The sequence below is a fragment of the Cervus elaphus genome, chromosome 5, assembly GCF_910594005.1.
Source record: "Cervus elaphus chromosome 5, mCerEla1.1, whole genome shotgun sequence".
NCBI classification, from domain to species: domain Eukaryota; kingdom Metazoa; phylum Chordata; class Mammalia; order Artiodactyla; family Cervidae; genus Cervus; species Cervus elaphus.
In genome coordinates, this window is record NC_057819.1 from 20,242,869 (window position 1) to 20,265,142 (window position 22,274).

The following is a 22,274-nucleotide window of genomic DNA, read 5'->3' on the forward strand; positions in this document are numbered from 1 at the left end:
GCCGCCCGCGGCCGCGCCCCGCGCCTCCGGGCGCGCTCGGCGCCCGCAACTTGGCAAAGTTTGGGGGGCTGGGGTCCCGGCAGCGCCCGAGGCCCACCTGGGTCCCTTTCTTCTGCTGCGCTGGCGGTGCCTGGAGATTTGTTCCTGTACCGATTAATTTTTTCTTTTCTTTTTTCTGAAGCTAGGTAGGATTGCGGAATTACTTTTTTTCCCCCCCTTGACTGTGGGGGCAGGGATGGAAAATTACCTGGAGAAAATGGTGGCGAGTGGTATTTTTAAGCACGTAGATCATTCCAGACGCCGAGGTCTGGCTACTCCCCAGAATAAGAACAACCAGTTCTTGACATTGATTTCAAATAAATTTCACGTCCCTGTCGGTATTAAGTGGTTGTTAACCCCTTGGCAGCCTAGACTCCTTTGACACTGGACAAAAGCCGGAGGCCTCCTCCCGCGAAAAACACACCGTCGCATTCACCTATTTTGCATCTTAACTCATTCAAATATTTAAGAAGCGCCTGCTGTGTGGCGGGCTCTGTTCTGGGCGCTAAGAAGACAAGAATAAATTTGACCAAGTTTCTTCTCTCCTGGAGTATACATTGCAATTTTTGACCCTCTTCCGACCCCACCACAGCCCACTTCTCAAATCTGACTGAATTGCAATCATGAAATGTATTTTGCATCAGATGATGAAGCTTTTGAAGGGTATTATTTCTTGGAGTTCTCCTTAAATAGTAAATCTTGTCAAAAGACAAGATGCCCGCCCTTTTCTGCCTTTTTTAATCGCCCTGCTTTGCAAATATCTTTATTAGCTACAGACTTTCAGATACATCTGGATCTAGTGAGGATTCTTATTGCCCCAGTGGTAAGGGATACACCCATTCCCTCCTTCCTCCCTTTAGAAGTGAAGGTACAAGCGACACCCCTCTTCCCAGGACCCCTTGTGATCAGCTTTAGACTGGTTTGGTCAAGGATGTTCAGCGAAGTGTTAGTTCAGGGGTAAATTAATATCATCCTTTTCCTACCTTGCTCCCAGGGGACCAATACTCTATAGAGTAGCACTGTCCAATAGAAAAGTATTGCAAGCCACATATGTAGTTTAACAGTTTAAATAATCACATTTCAGAAAGTAAAAAGAACTGATGAAATTAATCTTTATTTTTTATTTAACACAATATATGATTTAAATATATAATATATGATTTCAATATATAATAAATACAAAGCAATTATTAAGATAATTTACATTCTTTTTATGATATTATCTTCAAAACCCAGTGGGTATTTTACCCTTACAGCTCATCCTGATTGGGACTGGCCACATTTCAACAGCTTGGTAGCCACAATAGCCAATGGTTTACTTATTGGACCAGTACAGGGCTAGAAGCTATAAGCAGAGGGCTCATAGGCTGACAAACTTGGGTATTAATTCTGGCTCCATCATCTATTCACTGCTGGACTAAGCCTCCATTTCCTTGGGGCAAAAATCCAAGTCTCAGAGGTCTGCTTCAGTCCTTCCTACAGATGTTGTGGGCTATTCTCTCCATATTTTATTTTTAGAATGATGTCCATCCCCTCACTGATCATTTTTTGGGGTGGCAATGCTGAGGGGTATGTGGGATCTTAGTTACCCTGCCAGGGATCAAACTCGTGTCACATGCAGTGGAAGCAGAGTCTTAACCGCTGGACCACCAAGGACGTCCCACCACTGATCATCATGGAAAAATATTTTTCCTTTTGTTTTTTAGACCTATTCATTTAGTGTAAAATTCACCTTTTAAAAATACACAGTTCAGTGGGATTTAGTATAAGCACAAAGTTGTGCAGTCATCAGTACTATCTAATTCTAGAACATTTCCACCATCCCAAAAGGAAACCCAACAATAGTCACTCCCCATTCTTCACTACCCATAGCTTTAGGCAGCTGCTAATCTGCTTTATATGTCTATGGATGTACCTATTCTGGACATTTCATATGAATGGATTCATTTAAAATATGTGTATGGTTTCTTTCACTTAGTATAATACTTTCAAGGTCCATCCGTTTTGTAACACAGATCAGTACTATGCTCCTCTTTATGACTGAATAATATTCCATTGTATAGATAGGCCATATTTTATTTATCCATTCATTAGCTGATGGACATTTCATTCGTTTTCACTTTTTGACTATTATGAATAAAGCTGCTATGAACATTTGTGTTCACGTTTTTGTGAAAATGTTTTAGTTATTTGGAGTACATAACCAGGAGTGGAATTGCTGAGTTACCTAGTAAGTCTGTGTTTAACTTTTTGAGGAACTGCTACACTATTTTCCATAGTGACTATCATTTATATTCCTACAAGCAATCTGTAATATTTATAATTTCTCCATATCCTCACCAACACTTTTATCATCTGACTTTTTAATTTTAGGCATCCTAGTTGGTATGACTGGAATCTCATGGTTTTGATGTTTTCTTTTTTTTGTGGGTTTTTTTTTTTTGCTGTGCTGGGCCTTCATTCTGGTGGATAGGCTCTTTGTTACAGCGCTCAGGTTGAGTTGCCTTGTGGCATGTGGGATCTTAGTTCCCCACCAGGGACTGAACCTGCATCCCCTGTATTAGAAGGCAGATTCTTAACCACTGAACACCAGGGAAATTCCTGCATTTTTTCCTTTTGAATTTGGCTGAAGGGGCACTCAGGAGCTTTGATCTTTATTGTGGCATGTGGGATCTAGTTCCCTGACCAGGGAGTGAATCCGAGTCCCCTGCACTGGAAGCTCAGAGTCTTAGCCACTGGCCCACCACAGAGGTCCCCCCCTTAACTTGATTTTAATTTGAGTATTTATGTTAAGTTGTATGAGTTCTTTATTCTGGATACTTTTCCCTTCCCAGATTTATAGCTTGCAAATATTTTCTCCCATTCTGTGGGCTATCTCTTAATTTTGTTTCATTTCCTTTATTTATTTAGGCTGTGCTGGGTCTTCCTTGTTGACCCTGGGCTTTCTCTAGTTGCAGAGAGCAGGGACTCCTCTCTGGTTGCAGTTCTCAGGCTCTAGAGCACAGGATCAACAGTAGTGGTGTATGGCCTTACTTGCTCCGAGGCATGTGGGGTCGTCTCCACCCAGGGATTGAACCAGCGTCTCCTCCACTGGCAGGCGGATTCTATTTTTAAAAAATGTTATTTGTTTATTTATTTATGGCTGTGCTGGGTCTTCATTGCTGTGCGGGCTTTCCTCTAGTTGCTGCAAGTGGGGGCCACTCTAGTTGCAGTGCAGGGGCTTCTCACTGCATCGGCCCCTCTGGTTTCAGAGCATCGGCTCTAGGTGTGTGGGCTTCAGTAGTTGCGGCACATGGGCTTAGCACTTGTGGCTCCCAGACTCTACAGCACAGGCTCAACAGTTGTGGCTCACAGTCTTGGTTACTCCAAGGCATGTAGGATCGTCCCAGACCAGAAATCGAACTCATGTCTCCTGCATTGGCAGGCAGATTCTTTACCATTGTGCCACCAGAGAAAGCCCTCTTTTAATTTTCTTGATAGTTTTGGTACGAAAAGTGAAAGTCTCTCAGTCGTGTCCAGCTCTTTGCGACCCCATGGGCTATACAGTCCATGGAATTCTCCAGGCCAGAATACTGTAGTGGGTAGCCTATCCCTTCTCCATGGGATCTTCCCCACCCAGGAATTGAACTGGGGTCTCCTGCATTGCAGGTGGATTCTTTACCAACTGAGCTCTGAGGGAAGCCCACAGTTTTGGTACAGAAAAGGTTTTAATTCTGCCTGTACTCCCTCCAGCACCACATGGTTTGTGTGATTTCAGTTCCCAAAGCAGGGATTGAACCTAGGCCCTTGACAATGAGAGCAAGAAGTCCTAACCACTGGACACCCAAGGAATGCTCCAAAAGTTTCTGATTTTGATGAAGTCCAACCTATCTATTTTTAAATGTCTATTTGCTTGTGGTTTGGGTATCATTTCTTGTCAAAGGTCATGAAAATGTTCACCTAAGTTTTCTTCAAATAGTTTTTCTATTTTTTGTCCTTATATTTAGGCCTTTGATCCATTTTTAGGTAATTTTTGTGTATGGATTCATACACAAAATTCATCCTCTGCATGTGAATATCCAGTCAGTTGTCCCAGTGCCATTTGTTGGAAAGTCTACTCTTTCCTCATTGCATGGGCTTGACACCCTTGTTGAAAATTATTTGATGATGAGTGTGAGTTTATTTCTAAACTCTCAATTCTATTCCATCGATCTATGGAATCTATCCTTGTGTCCTTACTACACAGATTTGTGGCCCTACTACACTGTAGCTTTGGAGTAGGCTTTGAGTTCAGGAAGTCTGACTGCTCCAACTTTTTCAAGATTATTTTGGCTATTCTGGGTCTTTTGCCTGTCCCTATGAATTTTAGGATCAGCTTGTCTTTTTTTTTTTTTTACAAAGAAAGTTGGAATTTTGATACAGCTTATATTAAGTTCATCAAGTTAGGGAGTATTGCAATTTTAATTTCAATGTTAACTCTTTCAATCCGTAACTACAAGATGTCTTTCCAATCATTTGTTTTTTTTTCTTTAATTTCAGCAATTTTTAAATAGTTTTCAGTCTACAAGCCTTGTACTTCTTCGGTTAAATGTATTCTTAAGTATTTCATTATTGATGCATTTGTGAGGTTTTCTTAATTTTAGGGTTATATTTAGTGTATAGAAACACAACTTATTTTTCTATATTGTCTTCTATCCTGCCACTTTCCTGAATTCACTTTTTAGCTGTAATAGTTGTTTTGTGTCTGCATGTAGATTCTTTAGGATACTCTCTATATAAGGTCATGTTATCTGCAAATACAGAGTTTTCATTCTTCCTTTCCAAATGCAATGCATTTTCTTTTACTTGCCACATAGCTCTGCCTAAAACCTCGAGGACAGAACTGGATAGAAGCAGTGAAGAGCAGACACCCTTGCCTTGTTCCTGATCTTAGGGGTAAAGATTTTAGGTTTTCACCATTAAGTATGATGTTCACTGTGGCCTTTTCATAGATGCCTTTTATCAAGTTGAGGATGTTCCCTTCTCTTCCTAGTTTGTTGAGTGTTTTTATCATAAAAGAGTTGGATTTTGTCAAATGCTTTTTTAGAATCAGACTTCCTTTTTTTTTTTAATTTTATTTTTGGCTGTGCTGGGTCTTTGTTGCTGTGCACAGGCTTTCTCTAGTTGCAGTGAGCAGGAGCTATTCTCTAGTTGCGGTGCGTGGGCTTCTCACTGCGGTTCTTCTCTTGTTGCGGAGCAAGGGCTCTACGGTGCACAGGCTTTGGTAGTTGCAAAGCAAGGGCTTACCCACCCCAAGGCATGTGGGATCTTCCTGGACCAAGCAAGGGCTTACCCATTCCGAGGCGTGTGGGATCTTCCTGGACCAGGGATCAGACCGGTGTCCCCTGCACTGCAAGGAGGACTCTGAACCACTGGACCACCAGGGAAACCCAAATGCTTTTTCTTTTTTCAGTTATGTTTTTTTTTGTTGTTGTTGGCATATATTTGCTTTACAATAGTGTGAATTTCTGCTGTCCAACAAAGTGAATCAGCTATATATACATATACATACAAGCATGCTAAGTCGCTTCAGTCATATCCAACTCTAAGCAACCCTGTGGACTATAGCCCAACAGGCTCACTCCTCTGTCCATGGGATTCTCCAGGCAAGAATACTGGAGTGGGTTGCCATGCCCTCCTCCAGGGCATCTTCCCGACCCAGGGATCGAACTGGCATCTCTCACATCTCCTGCACTAACAGGCAGATCCTTTACCACTAGCACCGCGTGGGAAGCCCCAAATATACATATATCCCCTCCCATTTGACCCTCCCTCCCACCTCATCCCAAATGCTTTTCCTACATCCATTGAGATCATGGTGGAGGGGGGGAATCCCCTTTATTCAACGAATATTAATAGTTATCAAGTGTTTACTGTCTCCGGCACTATTGCAGCAGCAGCAGGAGAAGACCATCCCCATGTTGTAATGAAGCTTATCATTACAGGCATGGCTGCCCTGTTTAGCTGTCCCCTCTCACCCCACTACACTGGAGCCATTTCCTTACCCCTTGTCTCCCATGAGTTCTTCTTCAGACCAGACTAGATTACGACCCTGGTGCTTGTTCATCCCCACATCAGAGCCTTCATCACACCAACTTGCCCTTGTGTTTCACTTGGCAAACTCCTGCTCACCCCTCAAAGCCCACCTCTGAAAAGACTTCCCTGCCTGGCAGCCCCTCTGCTGTTGCCCACTATTGCATTTGGCTGGTCTCCTTGAGTTTGAGCCACATAAAGGAAAGACCTGCATCCTTGAATGTCTGCTGCTGCTACGTCACGTCAGTCGTGTCCGACTCTGTGTGACCCCACAGACGGCAGCCCACCAGATTCCCATCCCTGGGATTCTCCAGGCAAGAACACTGGAGTGGGTTGCCATTTCCTCTCCAGCGCATGAAAGTGAAAGATGAAAGTGAAGTCGCTCAGTCGTGTCCGACTCCCAACAACCCCATGGACTGCAGCCCACCAGGTTCCTCCATCCATGGAATTTCCCAGGCAAGAGTACTGGAGTGGGTTGCCATTGCCTTCACCTTGAATGTCAAGTCAAGGCATATAGAACATTCCATAAAGGGCCTCAGTGTGCTCCTAGAAATGAGGCAAAGCAAGATCAATTCTCATTTGCAGGTGGTAACTCCTGTTCACAACCTTCTTCCTGCTCACAACTCACTTTCCATAAAAGATGTGTTAGCTTCCTGGGGCTGCCATTATCTAATTACCACTAACTGGTGGCTTAAAACAACAGAAACTTGCTCTCAGTTCTGGGGGCCAGAAGCCTGAAACCAAGGTGTGGGCAGGGACATGCTCCCTCTAAAGGCCTGAGGGAGGATCCTTTCCCTCTTCCAGCTTCTAGAATGGCTACATGCATTCTTTGGCTTATGGTCACATCATTGCAGCCCTGCCTTCAGATGGCCTTCTTCTCTGTGTGTCTTCTCCCTGGCTCTTCTAAGAACACTTGTTACTGGATTGAAGACCCACTTTAATTAATGCAGGATGATCTTATAACTTTAATTACACCTGCAGAGACCTTTTATCCCCAAAAAAGTCACATTTAGATTCCAGTGGGTAAGACTCTGTGCTCCCAATGTAGGGGACCCAGTTTCAATCCCTGCTTAGGAAACTAGGAACTAGGTCCCACATGCCACAACTAAGACCTAGCACAGCGCAAAAAGAAAAAAAAGAAATCTGTATGAAACTCTCAAATAAGCCCCTTTAACTTTTTTTTTTTTTTTAGCAAAGAAAGGTTTATTGCAGGGCCAAGCAAAGAGAACAGGTGGCTTATGTTCAAACACCCTGAACTCAAGATAGGTCCTTTTATTTTATTTTATTTTATTAGTTGGAGGCTAATTACTTCATAACATTTCAGTGGGTTTTGTCATACATTGACATGAATCAGCCAAGATAGGTCCTTTTAAATGAATGGTTTTAGAATGATCTAGAATAGACCCTTATTAGTTTAATTGGTATGTCACAGAGTGATTTGCCAGGGAACGCAACAGATGAAGGAGAAAGCAGAGTCCAGTGGAAGAGCCTCAGGGGATAAGCTTTGGCTCTGGATCCACTGTGAGCCAACTCTTTAGGCCTCAAATAACTTGTTTAACCTATCTGGGCTTAGTTCATCTATAAGATTAGGGAGGTTTGATGGGATGAAGCTCTAGGAATTCTCAAAACTCTCAACATCCTAAGAAAGCAGTCAGACAACATACCATTTTTGCCTAAGAGTAAAGCATCAGAAAAGTCTTGAAATTGTTAGGAAACTTGATACCATTCTGGGGCCATCAGCTCCAAAGTGGAGTGAACCTGCCCCAGGTGGTAAGAAGGTGACTTGTAGGAGTTGAGGGTACATCTAAACTTCTATGTATGTGGGGTTTACTGCATACATACTAGCACAGAAGCACACGTAGGACTTATAAATAGTTTAATAAGTTAACAGTGGAAGTATACTCAGAAATGCTTACTAGAATACGTGACCAAAGTCTTCCCTGGAGGTCCAGTGGTTCGAACTCTGTGCTTCCACTTCAGGGGGCACAGATTTGATCCCTGGTCAAAGACTAGGATCCTGCAGATCCTGCATGCCATGGGGCACAGCCAAAAAACAAACAAAACAAAAAGACTACATGAGCAAAAACATTCAGAGACCACTGACCTAAAAAGCTAGTTAGCCAGGCAGTCAGACCCAACAGTTTGACAGGTGGTGGGTAAAGTATCATGATTAACTTAGCAGTGATTCCAGTGTGGTTTATATCCTCTGGACAGTAAAACCATATTTGACATTAAGTTGGGTTTTGATCAGTAGTCTACACTCAAATTTATTAATTTTCAGTTATGTTTCTGCCATTATTTCTGTTTCAATGACCAGGAGCTGGCAAGCTTTCCTGAAAAGGGTCATATAGTCAATATTTTAAGCTCTGCAGGCCACATTATCTCTCACTGTGCAAGTCTGCCATTACAGCATAGCCTTAGATGATACATCAAATGACGGGCATGCCTGGATTCCAATAAGACTTTGTGAACACTGATATTTGAATATCAGATATTTTTCATATGGTACAAAATATTCTGGGACTTCCCTGGTGATCCATAGTTAAGAATCCACCTGCCAATGCAGGGAACATGGGTGTGACCCCTGGTCCGGGAAGATTCCACATGCCAAGGGGCAATTAAGCCCGCAAGCCTAGAGCCCACGTTCCACAACAAGAGAAGCCACCACAGTGAGAAGCCTGCACACTCGCCACAACTAGAGAAAGCCCACATGCAGCAACAAAGATCCAATGCAGCCATAAATATTAAACAAACAAAAAAAATGTATTTTTTCAAACATTTAAGAAAATAAAAACTATTCTTAGGTTCCAGGGTCATTCAAAAATAGGTGACAATGGACGGTATAGACCTGTGGACCATGATTTGCCAATCCCTGTGTTAGACCTCAGAAGTTTGTTTCTTAAGACTGATCTACAAACAGAATAATCCTATTTGCATAGCAATACCTCTGAACAGGAAACACACATGTAAAAACATAGACTGTGGAAATAGCTAAACAGAAATCCAATATTAAGGCAGAAATTTAGAGGATTCTATAACTTATCTTGATCTAGGACTAGAGATGAAAAAGTACCTCTTATGTCTCTAGACAGTGGGTATCTTCACAGAACACTTGACTTTTTACCGAAGGTTCATGAATGTCTCTATTTTCTACAAGTAATAATTTATTCTAGTTTGCCTTTCTCCAGTAATTGCACATCCATCTTTGTGAGAATGAATCTTGCCTACAACTACAGATAAACAACAGAAGCTAGAGCATTTTTTGTGATACTCAAAAATTTACCCTCTCAAGTTCCCCAAGAAAGGATAGTGAAGAAACTGGCAAGAATGACTGCCTTGGAAAGGAGAATGAGGGCCCAGCGGGAGGAGCAGAGAGAATGTTCAGTGTGCGTTCTCATCTGCCTGTTGACTTGTCAGGTGCTGGTGTTACTTATTCAAGTAAACAACCAATCACAAACATAAAAATTAAGTATTCCAGTAATTCAGTGTTCACCTGGCCATCTTACCTTTGCACGCTACCTGGTGGTGATTCCTAATGGGATGTAGTTTGGAACCAGCACTGTGGCACTCGCCTCTCCTAACCCAAAGATGCACTTGACTCCCAGAGTGGGCAGCTTTCGGAGGACGGAGCCAACTTGCTGAGAGTTGGGCTCTAAAAATAAACATTTTGCACATTTCTTTTAGCCTTCTTTCTCTCCATAAAGGCCTTCACAGATGGCTTCTTTACATCATGCTCTCAAATGACTAGCTGATAAATATTCATACTTATGGAAATCGTATTGTACATACTCCAAACCCCCTAGCCAGTTAACATTTGTATTTTCCATTATCTCAAGGGTGTTGCCCCCTTGTTCACGGACCTTGTCCTCTATAAAACACACATGTGCATGCAGACACACAGATCAGACACCAGCCTTGGCCTCTGGGTGACCTACTTGCTTAGAGGCGTTTTTCCCCTCAAGAGGCCATGTCTGGAGACATTTTGGGTTTTCACTACTGGCAGGGTGCAAGGTACGCAGCGTGTGCGACTGGTATCTAGTGGGTAGATAACAAGGGTGCTGCGCAACACCATACAATGCACAGGGCAGCCCCCGCCTCTCCCTTCCCTCCACAAAGAATGGACTGGCCCAAAGGTCAATGGTGTGGAGGCCCAGGGGAACATCATGTGAGGCAGAAAGCAGACCTGGATTACACATGAATCCCCGAAGGGGAATAAAGTCAAAGCAAACTGGAACCATTAACAGAAAAACTCAGTGAGGACGGTGGAGGCTCTCCATGAAGTCTGGCCTCTCATTTCTTCTTATTCAGATTAATACTCAATGTATTAAGGTTATACATTTAAGAACAGTTTTCTTTAAATCTTGATGCTAAATTTATAAATATTTTTGTGAGATTTCAGTTAAAATGTAAAACACTCCCTTTCACTTGTTCTTCAATTAATGCTTGATTATCTCATGTGTTTGGCAGGCTAAATTCCCCTAAACATGAACACCATTTACAAATTTGATTAAATTCCCTTAAGCATTTCAAGCTACAAATTGAACATGATTCTTTCAAGCATTTCAAAGCCCACAAAGAGGACTCGCAAACAAGCCAGACTGCAGACATTTTTTTAAATGTTTTTTTTAAATATCTTTGTCCACATCTAGAGAACGAGTGAGTGGCATGGACCCCTGGTCCAGACCACCTGCAGTCCCCCAACCTCTGTGCCCATCTCATCTATGAAGTGAGTGCCAGTTCTCACATGGCATAGAGGTGAATAGAGGCAGGGAGGCTTAAACACACACACACACACACACAGGACACAGAGATCTACTAACACACACACAGAGGATACAGAGATCTACACACACACACACACACACACACACACGGGACACAGAGATCTACTAACACACACACGGGACACAGAGATCTACTCACACACACACACACACGGGACACAGATCTACTAACACACACACACACACACACACACACACACACACGACAGAGATCTACTCGCCATTTTGGGTGTCCTGTAGTATCTTCTCTCCTGTCTAATCCCAAATTCTTTGGCTTCCTGAGCCCAGTGCAAGGATCTGACTGGATCTCTCGGCCAATCATTACTTTGCCATCCCAGAGCCCCGAAGCTCACCACCCTCCATCTCTCTGTCCACTGCAGGACCCACAAAGCAGTCTGGTGCCAGTGGACAGTGGCTCACCTCCTCCCCACTTTACCACAGCCCCCATACCCAGCATTCCTGATGTTTCCTTCCTAGCTCCCATGACCACCGGAACCTTAACCTAATCACTTATTTGCTGTCTCTGACATGAGAATAACTACCCATGAAGAATCTCTTTGGTATGAGAGCCATGTGACCCGATGCTAGACACATAGCAGTGGCTTATTAAATACTTAGTGAAGAAATATGAAATAAAGGCACCAATTCCACACCACAAGACTTAGAAAAGCTTTTCATCTGAGAGCTAGCAGAGGGCTGAGGACTATGGAAAGCACCCAGTGACTGGCACACGCTAAGCTGTCTGCAGTAGTTTCCGTTTTATTTTTCATCAGCAGAGCTCCAATCTCAGACTCACGGATTGGATGGCTGTGCAGCAGCAGGAATGAATTTTCAATAGCGAGCCTCATACCCCCAAGTTCTCCAACACTGCGGCACCTTGCAGAGGACACCCGTGACCTGAGCCCCCCGGCCAGGGCACCCAGTGCAAAGTCACTGAAGCTCTACAGCGGCGCAGCCATTTTTTTTTGCTCTAACAAGCGCTGGGTTGCTTTTTATCCTCACCGTAAGAAGTCTTCTAGAATTCTTTTTAAATACAAAGCCAATAAAAAGTCCAAGCCCCCAATGGAAAGAAGCTCTCTACGTCAGCGTGGTGAGCCCTGACACAGCTCGAACAGGTACTCAAGAGCCCAGGCAAAGAAAACACACAGACAAAAGCAACATATTAGCCAGTTTAATTTATTTAAGAATCTTACAAAAAAAGAAAAAAAAGAGAAACAAAAATCAGAAAACACAACAACAAAAAACTAAATACAGAATTTTGTTATGCTTCATGGTTGATCGTTTTTACTTGCAAGGGTATAAACCTCGCTAAATGCAGCCAATACATTTTTTTATTGCATGAGACCCAATTTTTTTTTTAAAGTTACAAATCAAAACAGAACAATTGTTTCTGGACACTTGGTACTGTATCACCACGGAAGGCTGAAGAAGCAGTGCAGTATCATCAGAACAGTGCGTACCCTTCATACACTGACGGACATTCAAAACAGAGTAGCAATATAAAAAGAGAGATTGTAAAAAAGAACACAACAAAAACAACCAAAAGAGTTTTACATCCACCTTTGTTTCAAATTGTCTTTGGATTCCATCACATGTTGTCTCAAGATGCACCATGTCAGATTAGTAAAGGAGGAAGATCTATGCCTAAGTACAAAAGTATCCTTTGCTCAGCGGGAGGTAGAACCTGGCAAAAGTTTTATTGCAGAGATACAGCGTACCTCTTCCCACCTCTCATGGTTGATGGTAGATAAAAGTGGTTATTGAAAAATAATATCAGTAGTTTGCAAATTCAGTATAAACCATGAACAGGATGATTTTTTTTTTTCCGATGGCGGCAAGACTGCAATGTGCTACGTAGAAAATACAAGCTATCTGCCCCGTAAAGTGGAAGTCAGAAAGAAGGCTCAAGCTTCTTTATCCTCTTCAGTGCCACAAATACTGTCATAGCAAGAAAGGCCCTCAGGACGGGGTGATGGGTGGAAAGCCAGGGGGTTCTCACTGAGGAGCCTGCGGACTGACCCTCAGCCCCAGGAGGCTTGACCTGCAAGTATGGAAGACAACCTACGTCCCCGGCGGCACCCCTTGCTCGACTCTGCACTACAAGGGTATGGCCTCAGCCTGGCTGCTGCTGCTGCTGCAAACCACGTGGTTCAGCTGCCTCCTGGGCGTCAGAGAAGGAAAGCTGCTGACAGAGGAGCTCACCTCTGACAGGCCCTCTTTCAAGGCACACTAAGTTCCTAAGACTCACCTAAATACAGACAACTTCTAAATGTCAGTAAATCTACCAAGCTCAGAGCAACAAATGAAATGTGTGCATGAATGAAAGGCCCGAGAAACGCTCATGGTGTCTTTGCTGAAAGTTATGGAGGAATATCTTCTTAAAAGTGCAAAATCTGTAGGTGGAAACACAGTATTTGCCTGTTACCACAGTGGTGGTACCACCACTTCTGGGAGCCACTCCTGGGTGGGCCCTCCTGGCAACACTAATCCAATCGTTAAGCGTGCCTCCAGCCCTCTCAGCTCCTAGGTTTACAGCCAATCTAGTCAAGATCAACTCAACAGCTTGCTGGTGGTGGGACAGCTCAAGGCATCCCACCAGCCTGTCCCCTCCAAAGTTAACACACAGCATCAGCCCTTGAGCTGAAGGCTCACGGGAGCCTGCACAGGCAGTTGTGCTGCTCTACTCAGGAGGACAACTGTCCCTGGAAGTACGTTCTCTAAGCTGCTAGTACGGACACCAGCCCGTACCAGGCCTCTCTCCGCCCCTTAACTGGTGGGACAGAAGCAGATCGCCATGCTCACTGGAAAGTAAGTTTCTGATTACTATTTGAAGAATTAAAGGACAGACTCAACTTCTTTAAGAAACAGAAAATTTGCAGCAGCAGCAGCCCATACATCACTGTTCAGATCTACAAGATTTCCCTCTCGGCTGGAAAGCCACAAGGATGAAGGATGTGGTGCAGGCCTGAAAAGTTGCAAGGGTAGAAATAAGTCAGGTTTACTGAAGAGTTGAGTTTGATCCCAAATGCACTGAAGAAGTTAGAGGAGCTTAAAGAAGTCTTGGGAAGAAATTTTTTCAGGTGAAAACAGGCTCACTATAGCTTCCAAAGAGCAACATAAATGAGCATAACTAGTCATATAATGACAGTATCAGAAATTGCACTCAAGTACATTCCCCCAATACAATGCATTGCACACAGTAAAAAATATGTAGTAAAAATGCAAAACACAATCAGGCATGTTGAAAAATATTAACACAAAACAGACACAGGAATTCTATAGTAAAGATGCAAAACTGAATTCTAAAATACATGAACAAATTCAACTAAAGTTTTTCAGCAAAACTTTCCTACAGCAAAAAAAAAGGAAAAAAAAAATTATAAGAAGCCCCCTATGGGAAACCAAGAAAAGAATAAATAGAATTGGAGGAGGGAAAAGAGACAAACAAGTGGGTGGGGTCCCAATTTACAAGAAATATTTACATTCAGAATTCAAAAGAACTCAACATTTCTATATATACACATTATGTACATATATATAAGTACAGCGTAAGATTAGAAGGTGGGTTTTGGATTTCACCTCAAGTACTCAGAAAAAAATTACTAGCTAGCTAGAGTTGCAGGTATCTAAATGTGTTTCCTTCACTTATATGCCCTTAAAATGCACTGCCTTGTATTAGACAACTGGCATCCAACAAGGACTTTTTACAAATGGTTTTTGCTCGCAGCTGTAGCCACAACATGGACTGCCTGCTGCATATTCCAGCAGCAAGGCATGCACAGTGCATGCACCTGGGTACGGTGTTAGCCAAGGAGACCTCATATATAGGAAGGATAGTCAACCAATGCCCACTGCCACTGGGATGCCTGCATTCCCCAAACATCTGTCAACCGGGTACCAGTTTCAGAGACTCTTTATGTAGCACCATTCGTAGAAACTGTCGAATGTTGTTGGGGTACATTTTTTAAGAGAGTACTTGGGTAGGGACTTTCCTCTTAACGTCTAATCAAGAAAAGGACCCAAGGGAAAAACACTTTTCCTCTGTTCCTACTTTCATCAACTGAGATGCATCAATCATTTCTAATCTATTGCTTTTCTTCCCCCTCCGTGGAAAGTGGAGGGGAATGAGGGAAAGGTCCCCGTTATACAACTCTAAGTGCTGTCCTGGTACCCTTGCTTGTCATCCCTGTTAGAAGTTGTTCTGATAGCATCACACGGAGATTAGCAAATGAATGCCCCAGGGGGTACAGCCAGAAAATTCTGCCTCTAAAATATTAATATTTCCCTGGAGTTCGGTAATCTGGAACTTTTACCTTTACAGATAAAGAAGCAAGATAAAACTAAAAGGTTTTACTGTTGCAACTCAAAAAGGTTTCTGAAGTGCTAACTGGATTGGAATAAATATATATATACATACACACACACACATACTCCCACACTGCTTTGGATGCAGATTCTTGCTAAACTTATATACAGATGTGAAGAAAAGACACTGAAGAGTTGTATCGGCAATTTAGCAGCAGAAAGGGAAAACTGCTTAAGATATTGACTTTTTCATCAAGTTGTGTTTAAAAATACCTTATTAATACTTTTAGGAATTTGTATCATTGATACGTATCTGGATAAACCCACTAAACTGCAGCTAGAGACCTTGTGGTATGGAGGATGCTAGATCAGGGGAACACTAACCTCCCCCAATACCATCTGAGCAGCTCTGGACTGGGAAAGTGGTTTTCAGCACAATCGGTACTGTAAACTCTGAAAACATGAACATGATTCATAATCAGATTTTTGTGCTCAGAGCCATATTGCTAAAAAGGGAGAAAAGGCATTACAGAGGGCAAATGGACTCACATACGGTTCAACAAGGTCCTTGGGTTCAGATGTGGCATTCAGATCCTGAAATACAAGACCTGTTTTACCAAAGTTAGCTCTCGTTTGAGACTTGATTTGTTTTTTGATAGAGGAGGATACTGAATGCTGGGTTTCCCCATGTTGACCAACCCAAAACTTGCTGACTTGGATAAGGGCACAGTGCAAAGGTCGTATGTTCACCTCCAGAGAGGAGCATGGGCAGAGCCTAACAAGGGCTCCGAGGGCTCACGTGCACACCGCACCACCATGAGCGTGGGCAGCCGGCACCTCAGCTCCCCATCCGTTTACACGGCTGCCTTTCCGAGGTCTACTCTGAGAGTTTTCAAAGGACTTATTTCTGGACCTTTTTTTAAAAATGCAAAACAAAGCTGTTCTACAAAGAACAGGACATACACATCCCCCTCTGTAACAAGATAGCTATTCCAAGAGCAAACATTACATTGTGAATTGTGAGGGTCAACTAATTTCATATTAAAGAATCCTGATACTGAAGCTGCTTGGAAAAAACCATAACTTGCTTTAAAAAAAAAAAAAAAAGGTGCCACACACACAATAAAAGCGAAGTTGGGCCAAGCCTACGAGAGACAGTCTCTCTTCCACAACCCTGCCATTCTGTCTCAATGGAGGGAGCAGGATGGTTAGGCTTCCTCTCCACAGCTCTATCTCCCTTGGGGTGCTGATGGAAACCGACTAGGCTCCTGATTTAAAAACAGAACTAACTGAGAAGTTTTGGTGCAGGTGGACAACTCTGCTCTTGGCTGCCAGCTGGGTCTAGTGGCCCTAACAAGGGACACTGGTTGATATTCACGGATCACTGCCTGAGATATAAGGATAGACTGAGGATAAAAGTTGCATCCACTGGGCAAAATATGCCAAAGAACCGAAATTATTCTCAATTTGTTCTTTTAGGCGTCAAGAATAAATAAATCCAAAGAAAGAAAACTTGTGGTGAACGTGACCTAACTAAACTCAGGCTTGTAGAAACACAAGATGACAGCTCTAGCTTACCCATCACTGAACATACATCTCACCAGATCCTGCAAGAAGTTTAGAAAGGAACAAAGGAGAACAGTTCAACTTGCAAAACATTTGAAAGCACTATTATTTCACCCCTTCCTCAATACCACTTTGATTTTGTGGGGTGGGTTTGAAGTCAAAATCTAAGGCTACCTGGAATGTGGAGCAACACGCCGAGTTCTGCAGCGTTTCCATCACAGGCTACTTCTGCAGGTGGTGAGGGCCTAAACAAGAGTCCACTTCGGGTGAGTATAATAACTTTTTATTTGACATCTACAAGATTGTGGTATCTTGCAGCTTTTGACCAGGTTTATACAATCTCAGTTTCTCAATAGTGCAACCTGTGCAAGCAGAAAAAGTAAAGGGGAAAAAAAAGGAAACAAAAAGACCAATTGTCCCCTCACTTGTTTTTATAAACATCTATTATAGGCGAAACAAAACTTACCCATATTATAGATAAGTGTCTATTCACATTTGTACATTACCATTTTTAACAGCTTGAGATAAACTCTACAATGTCTTACAACACGTTAAACAATATTCAAGTTACTGGGTAACAACAATAACAACAAGAAATAAACATACAGCAGAAGCCTCAAGTGTTTCCTCATTGTCTAGATTACAACTCAAGTACAAAGTTTTCATTTTTAAGAGTGACAAAGCAAATTAAGATAATGAAGTTAAAAAAAAAAAAGATTGTTTGCAAGACAGAAGCCAATCTGTACTCCTTTCTACAACTATCTTTAAGTTAAGAAAGATGTAATTTTAAGAAAAGCAGGCTTGTAGCCTTTTTTGCAGCACACATTAGGAATGCTATTAATACATTAAAATTAACTTTTTAAGAGTTTTATCACCAAAAAAATGTGTGTACTCATTACCTTGACAAGAAACCTGGGGCAGGGAGAATGGGAGGACAAGATTTTGCAGGGTTTGAAGCAATACCCAGGTATAAACACTATAAAAATGCAATAACCAATGCTGTACATCTACAAATGTTTCGCTCTGTTACTTGACTTCTGTGTTAATCTTGTTTACGCATGCTTTCAAAGACATGCACTGTCAGAACAAAAACTAGAAAAGAACCTGAATGCATGATATGCAACCTTTCATTTCATGCTTTAATAAACCTATTGTTTTAATAAGTTGGAAAAAGAAACCAATATATATTTTCTCTATTTATAGACTCAAAACACATGCATCCGGGGATAAGTCCCACAGCAATGGCATGGATGTACTGCGTTAACCCTGAGCACTGTATAACATAAAAGTAAAGCCAGTTTGGGAAGTTCCAAGCATTTTTAAACCAATTATGGTTCGCAGCTTTTAACAAACTCACAAACAAACAAACAGACTGACACACATACGCACATACCCCTCTGCTCACCCCAAGTAAAAGCATACAGTAAGTACCATGGGAAAAGCACACGGAAAGACAGATGTACCACTGTCGGCACTGCTGATTTTCAGTTTTGCTATCTATTCCAGGTTTGTCCTTATTCCCAAGAAAATTAACTAAGAGAGAGCACAACTGAAAAAAAAAATTATAATTCTTTGGAAACTGTCCCTGATTTTTATGCAAATGATATGCTTCAACAGCATTTCAGATACATCCATGTTGAAACCTGTCTGTTCTTATGTGCTGCTCAAGCTGGCGATGCTCTGGGGGTGACGCTGCTGCCAGAGCTGTTTCTGCTGGACTGCAAGCTGTTGAGACTGGTCTGAAGTTGAAAGGAGATTTATAAGAGGAGACACACAATTTGCAGGAATAATCAAACCTGCAAGGAGAAAACAATTTATAAAGGTTGCACCCAGGAGAACTCATACTGCATTTTACAGCTTCACAGCAAATTTCAAATGATGTTATAATATTAAGTTAATGAACAAGATTTCATATACAAACTAAATGAATACTAAATGACTGAACTGGCCCCTTCAGAAGTGGCCTGATCCCTCAGCAGTATTACCCACAAATGCCTGAGCACATTCATGTGTCTAGGGTAACACCACCTACCTGCTCGAGCAGGAGAAAGCCAGATACAGGATCTTCCTAGCCACTACCTTTGCAGTCTAGAAATGCATGGAAGCATCACCTTCTTTGGTATGTACTAATGTACCAGAGAGACTCCAGAAAGTGGCTACAAATTCAAATGCACACTGAAACACTAACTGCTAAGTGGGAGTGTGTGGAAGTCACCAAACTGGACTGTGTATTATGTCCTGCATCAGGGGACCTGAACTTCTCTCATGTGGGAACAGGGGCTCAATGCTCCAAGCTTTTCTGCAGTGAAATTGTTTTTTTTTTTTAAAGAAGATAGGAAAAAAAAAAAAGGAGATAGAAATCCATTCTTTTGATTTTTAAAAGGTGGCAACTAATTCAACTGAAATCTGACAACCAAAAATACCTGATGATCAAAAGAATGCTCATGGACCGACTCTGGCCCACAGGCAACCCGTGATACAGAGAAAGGTTGCTGCAAAAGAAACGAAGAGCATGTGACAAGGCAAGTACAGTAACTGGGTGGATTGCTGGGAAGTGAGCCTGTCACTGAGGGACTGGTGGGCGCGGCCAGCCTGTCTCCCTTGCTCCCTGCATGACTTCAGTCCAGCCTCTGTGCACAGTGGCTTTGAGTTCCATAGTCTCACATGGCCCGAATACAAAGAGACAGACGTCAGAGAATCCTTCGTCTTCATACCAGACAGCCTGCACAGAGGTCAACAGGGAGGGGAGGAGGGAGCAAGAGCACTGCAGGCAGCGCAGAAGCACAACATCAGAACCTCAGCCACAACCAACCACAGACATCCAAAAGCTCAACTTTCGTTCATCCTTTTAAGAACACAACAGAAAGGAAACTTCACCCCACCACTGGAATAGACATTCTAAGATGTTATGAAGGAAAATAAAAAAAACAAGGATCTGATTTTCTTTATTCTCACAGCTTGAACCAAAGGAATCAAAAAAAAGACTCACCTACAATCCGTTGTCCATCCTCTGTTCTTAGGCGAACTATCTGCATTTTCACATTTGTGCCACTGACAGACGCAAGAACACCCTCAACTTTTGTCCAGACACTCAGTACTGAGCCACATAATACATAGTATGTGCGGCAACGAAGACCTATTTCACAAACTAATCCCAAGCTTGCTTTTTTGCAGTTGCCACGCCTAGGATTAAAAAAAAAAAAAAATACATACATATATATATATATATATACACACATATATATATGTATATATATATATAGGAACATGCACACACACCAGGCTCACACCTACTGAATTTCCAATGGAAACTGCCCTATCATTTACCTTAAGTGAGTTTCAGAGCCTGCAATTCTTTTCACATATTGGATTATCCTAATTTAAGGTATCACTACTGATTTTAAAATTACAGTTATTTCTGGGGTCTGGCTCCCTATAAAAGGGCTGATGTATTGGTTTTGATAGCCATTTTGCATGTGTCATTTTAATATGTTTGTTTACTGGATTAATGCCAGTTTATAAGATAATTCTGCCAGTCATTCCTACAGTATTAAAGGACAAATATTTGGTTCTAAATCAGGTAAGTGAAAAAGGCCTCAGCAAAAACAAACAAAGTCTTGCTTATATCCCAGCAAAGCTATCTACTTACATGTGTCTAAATAAAAACCTGGCTAAAACTCATCTATATCCTGAGTCCCTTTTCATAAAGTGGGCCAAGATATTCCATTCTCAATGCCCCGAAATGAACATAATGACTTGACAACACCTCTGGCTAGCCTAGCAGCACAGCAGGATCGGTTCCAGGGCTCAACAGTCAAGCTTTCTACTGCTGTTAGCTACTTGAGGCATCTTTGTGGTTTCCTAGATGTTACTTAGCCTTAAAAATAAAACTGACTTGAGACACCAATAGAACTTTGGGGGGGTGGGGGGGGGGGGTAAGAAAAAAAGGAAGGAAGGAAACGAAGAGAGAAGCAGAAAGAGAAAGCTAAGTCTCAACCCCAAGCATGATAATTAAGTCCCTGTAGGCAGACAGTCAGTCGGAAGTAAGGAAGCATCCATGAACAGCAAAGGGGAGATGTAAACAGTGTGTGGTCAGAGACTTCCACTATGTACCTCTGCCTAGAGAAACAACAACAAGCAACTGATAACTGCCCATGTACTTACAGGGACAGACTGCCAAAGAGTAAAGAGATATTTAAATTAAATCTTGACAAATGGAATAAATGGTGAGAAAAACAAAAATACTAACCAATAAGCATGAGTACAAGTATCTGCAGATGAATTATACTGATCTAACCAGTGGACCAGGGCATCGTCGGAGACTACCTGTGAAAAGAAGATGAAAATTCCACTGAAACACACACTGCTTGCCTAATTTGATCTCTGAAGTCAATTTAAAATCATCTTTGCATAGAGAACCTGGCCCTTGCTACTGCTTGCATCTGAATGCTAATGCTCTCCCATGAGGGCTTCCCTATCTAATGAATATTTCAAATAGCTAACAATTACAAACTGTTTTCAAGTGGAAAATGGCTAGGAATAACAGTAATATAAGGTAATGCTAACAACAAAATTATTACATACTAAAGTTAGAAACAACAGGCATTCACTGTTTTTCTAGAAATCACTCCAAAATGTAAACACAGCAGCTCACAATAAAAGCAAGAGTTGGTGGGAAGGTATTTTAGTCTTGTACATCTTCCTTTCATTTAAAAAATTCTAATTTTTGTAGTCAGCACTGTTAAAGCTTCCTTTTCTGACAACATAAGCTGCTTCAAATAATCATAATTTTCCTAATGGTTGATAACATTAAGACTGGGATATTAATTTAACAAGACTTTTTTAAAAGTTAAAAACTCTTCCTGAAAACCATATTCCAGCAATCAAATAGGAAAAACTGACAAAAAAATTTCACATATAAACACTCGTTCAATACATTATGAAAAAGTATTCCTATATAACATCATGGACAAATGGAAAAATACCTTCTTATATTTCTTTTTTAGATCAGCATAAATTTCTAATTTGAGCTGTTTCCCGGTATTTGGTCTATAAACTAAGAAAAGCTTCTTCTTAGGGTTTACTTCTTTAACTAAGATGGCAGTTTTCTTGTTGTTTCTTATCTATTAAAAAAAAAATGGTAAGAAAATATATAGTCAACATTGTACATTTTAAGACAGGTTTGCTTTTTGTACCATCACATCAGCAAATCTTATCCTTTGAAAGATTATAATGCCAAAGTGAAAGAAAGTGAAAGTGAAGTCACTCAGTTGTGTTCCACTCTTTGCGACCCCATGGACTGTAGCCTACCAGGCTCCTCCGTCGATGGGATTTTCCAGGTAAGAGTACTGGAGTGGGCTGTCATTTCCTTCTCCAGGGGATCTTCCCAACCCAGGGGTCAAACCCGGGTCTCCTGCATTGCAGACAGACGCTTTACCCACTGAGCCACTAGGTAAGCCTATAATGCCAAATGTGTAGGTAAATACAGAACTGTGAAGAAAGGATAACACTGTTGTGTAATCGAGTTAA

The 22,274-nt window shown here is 41.9% G+C and overlaps 1 protein-coding gene across 4 annotated transcripts in view; it reads right to left on the minus strand.

Moving 5' to 3' along the window:
- Positions 1 to 12,034: 12,034 nt before the first annotated feature.
- SBNO1 (strawberry notch homolog 1) overlaps positions 12,035 to 22,274 on the minus strand; it is a 56,558-nt gene continuing 46,318 nt past the window's right edge. For all 4 annotated transcript variants that reach the window (XM_043902011.1, XM_043902012.1, XM_043902009.1 and 1 more), the window contains exons 29-32: positions 21,731 to 21,868; positions 20,995 to 21,071; positions 19,735 to 19,928; positions 12,035 to 18,541 (exon numbers count right to left, since the gene is read on the minus strand). In XM_043902011.1, the coding sequence (XP_043757946.1) occupies positions 18,399 to 18,541; positions 19,735 to 19,928; positions 20,995 to 21,071; positions 21,731 to 21,868 (552 nt within the window). In that variant the 3' untranslated portion in view covers positions 12,035 to 18,398. The remainder of the gene's footprint in view (positions 18,542 to 19,734; positions 19,929 to 20,994; positions 21,072 to 21,730; positions 21,869 to 22,274) is intronic.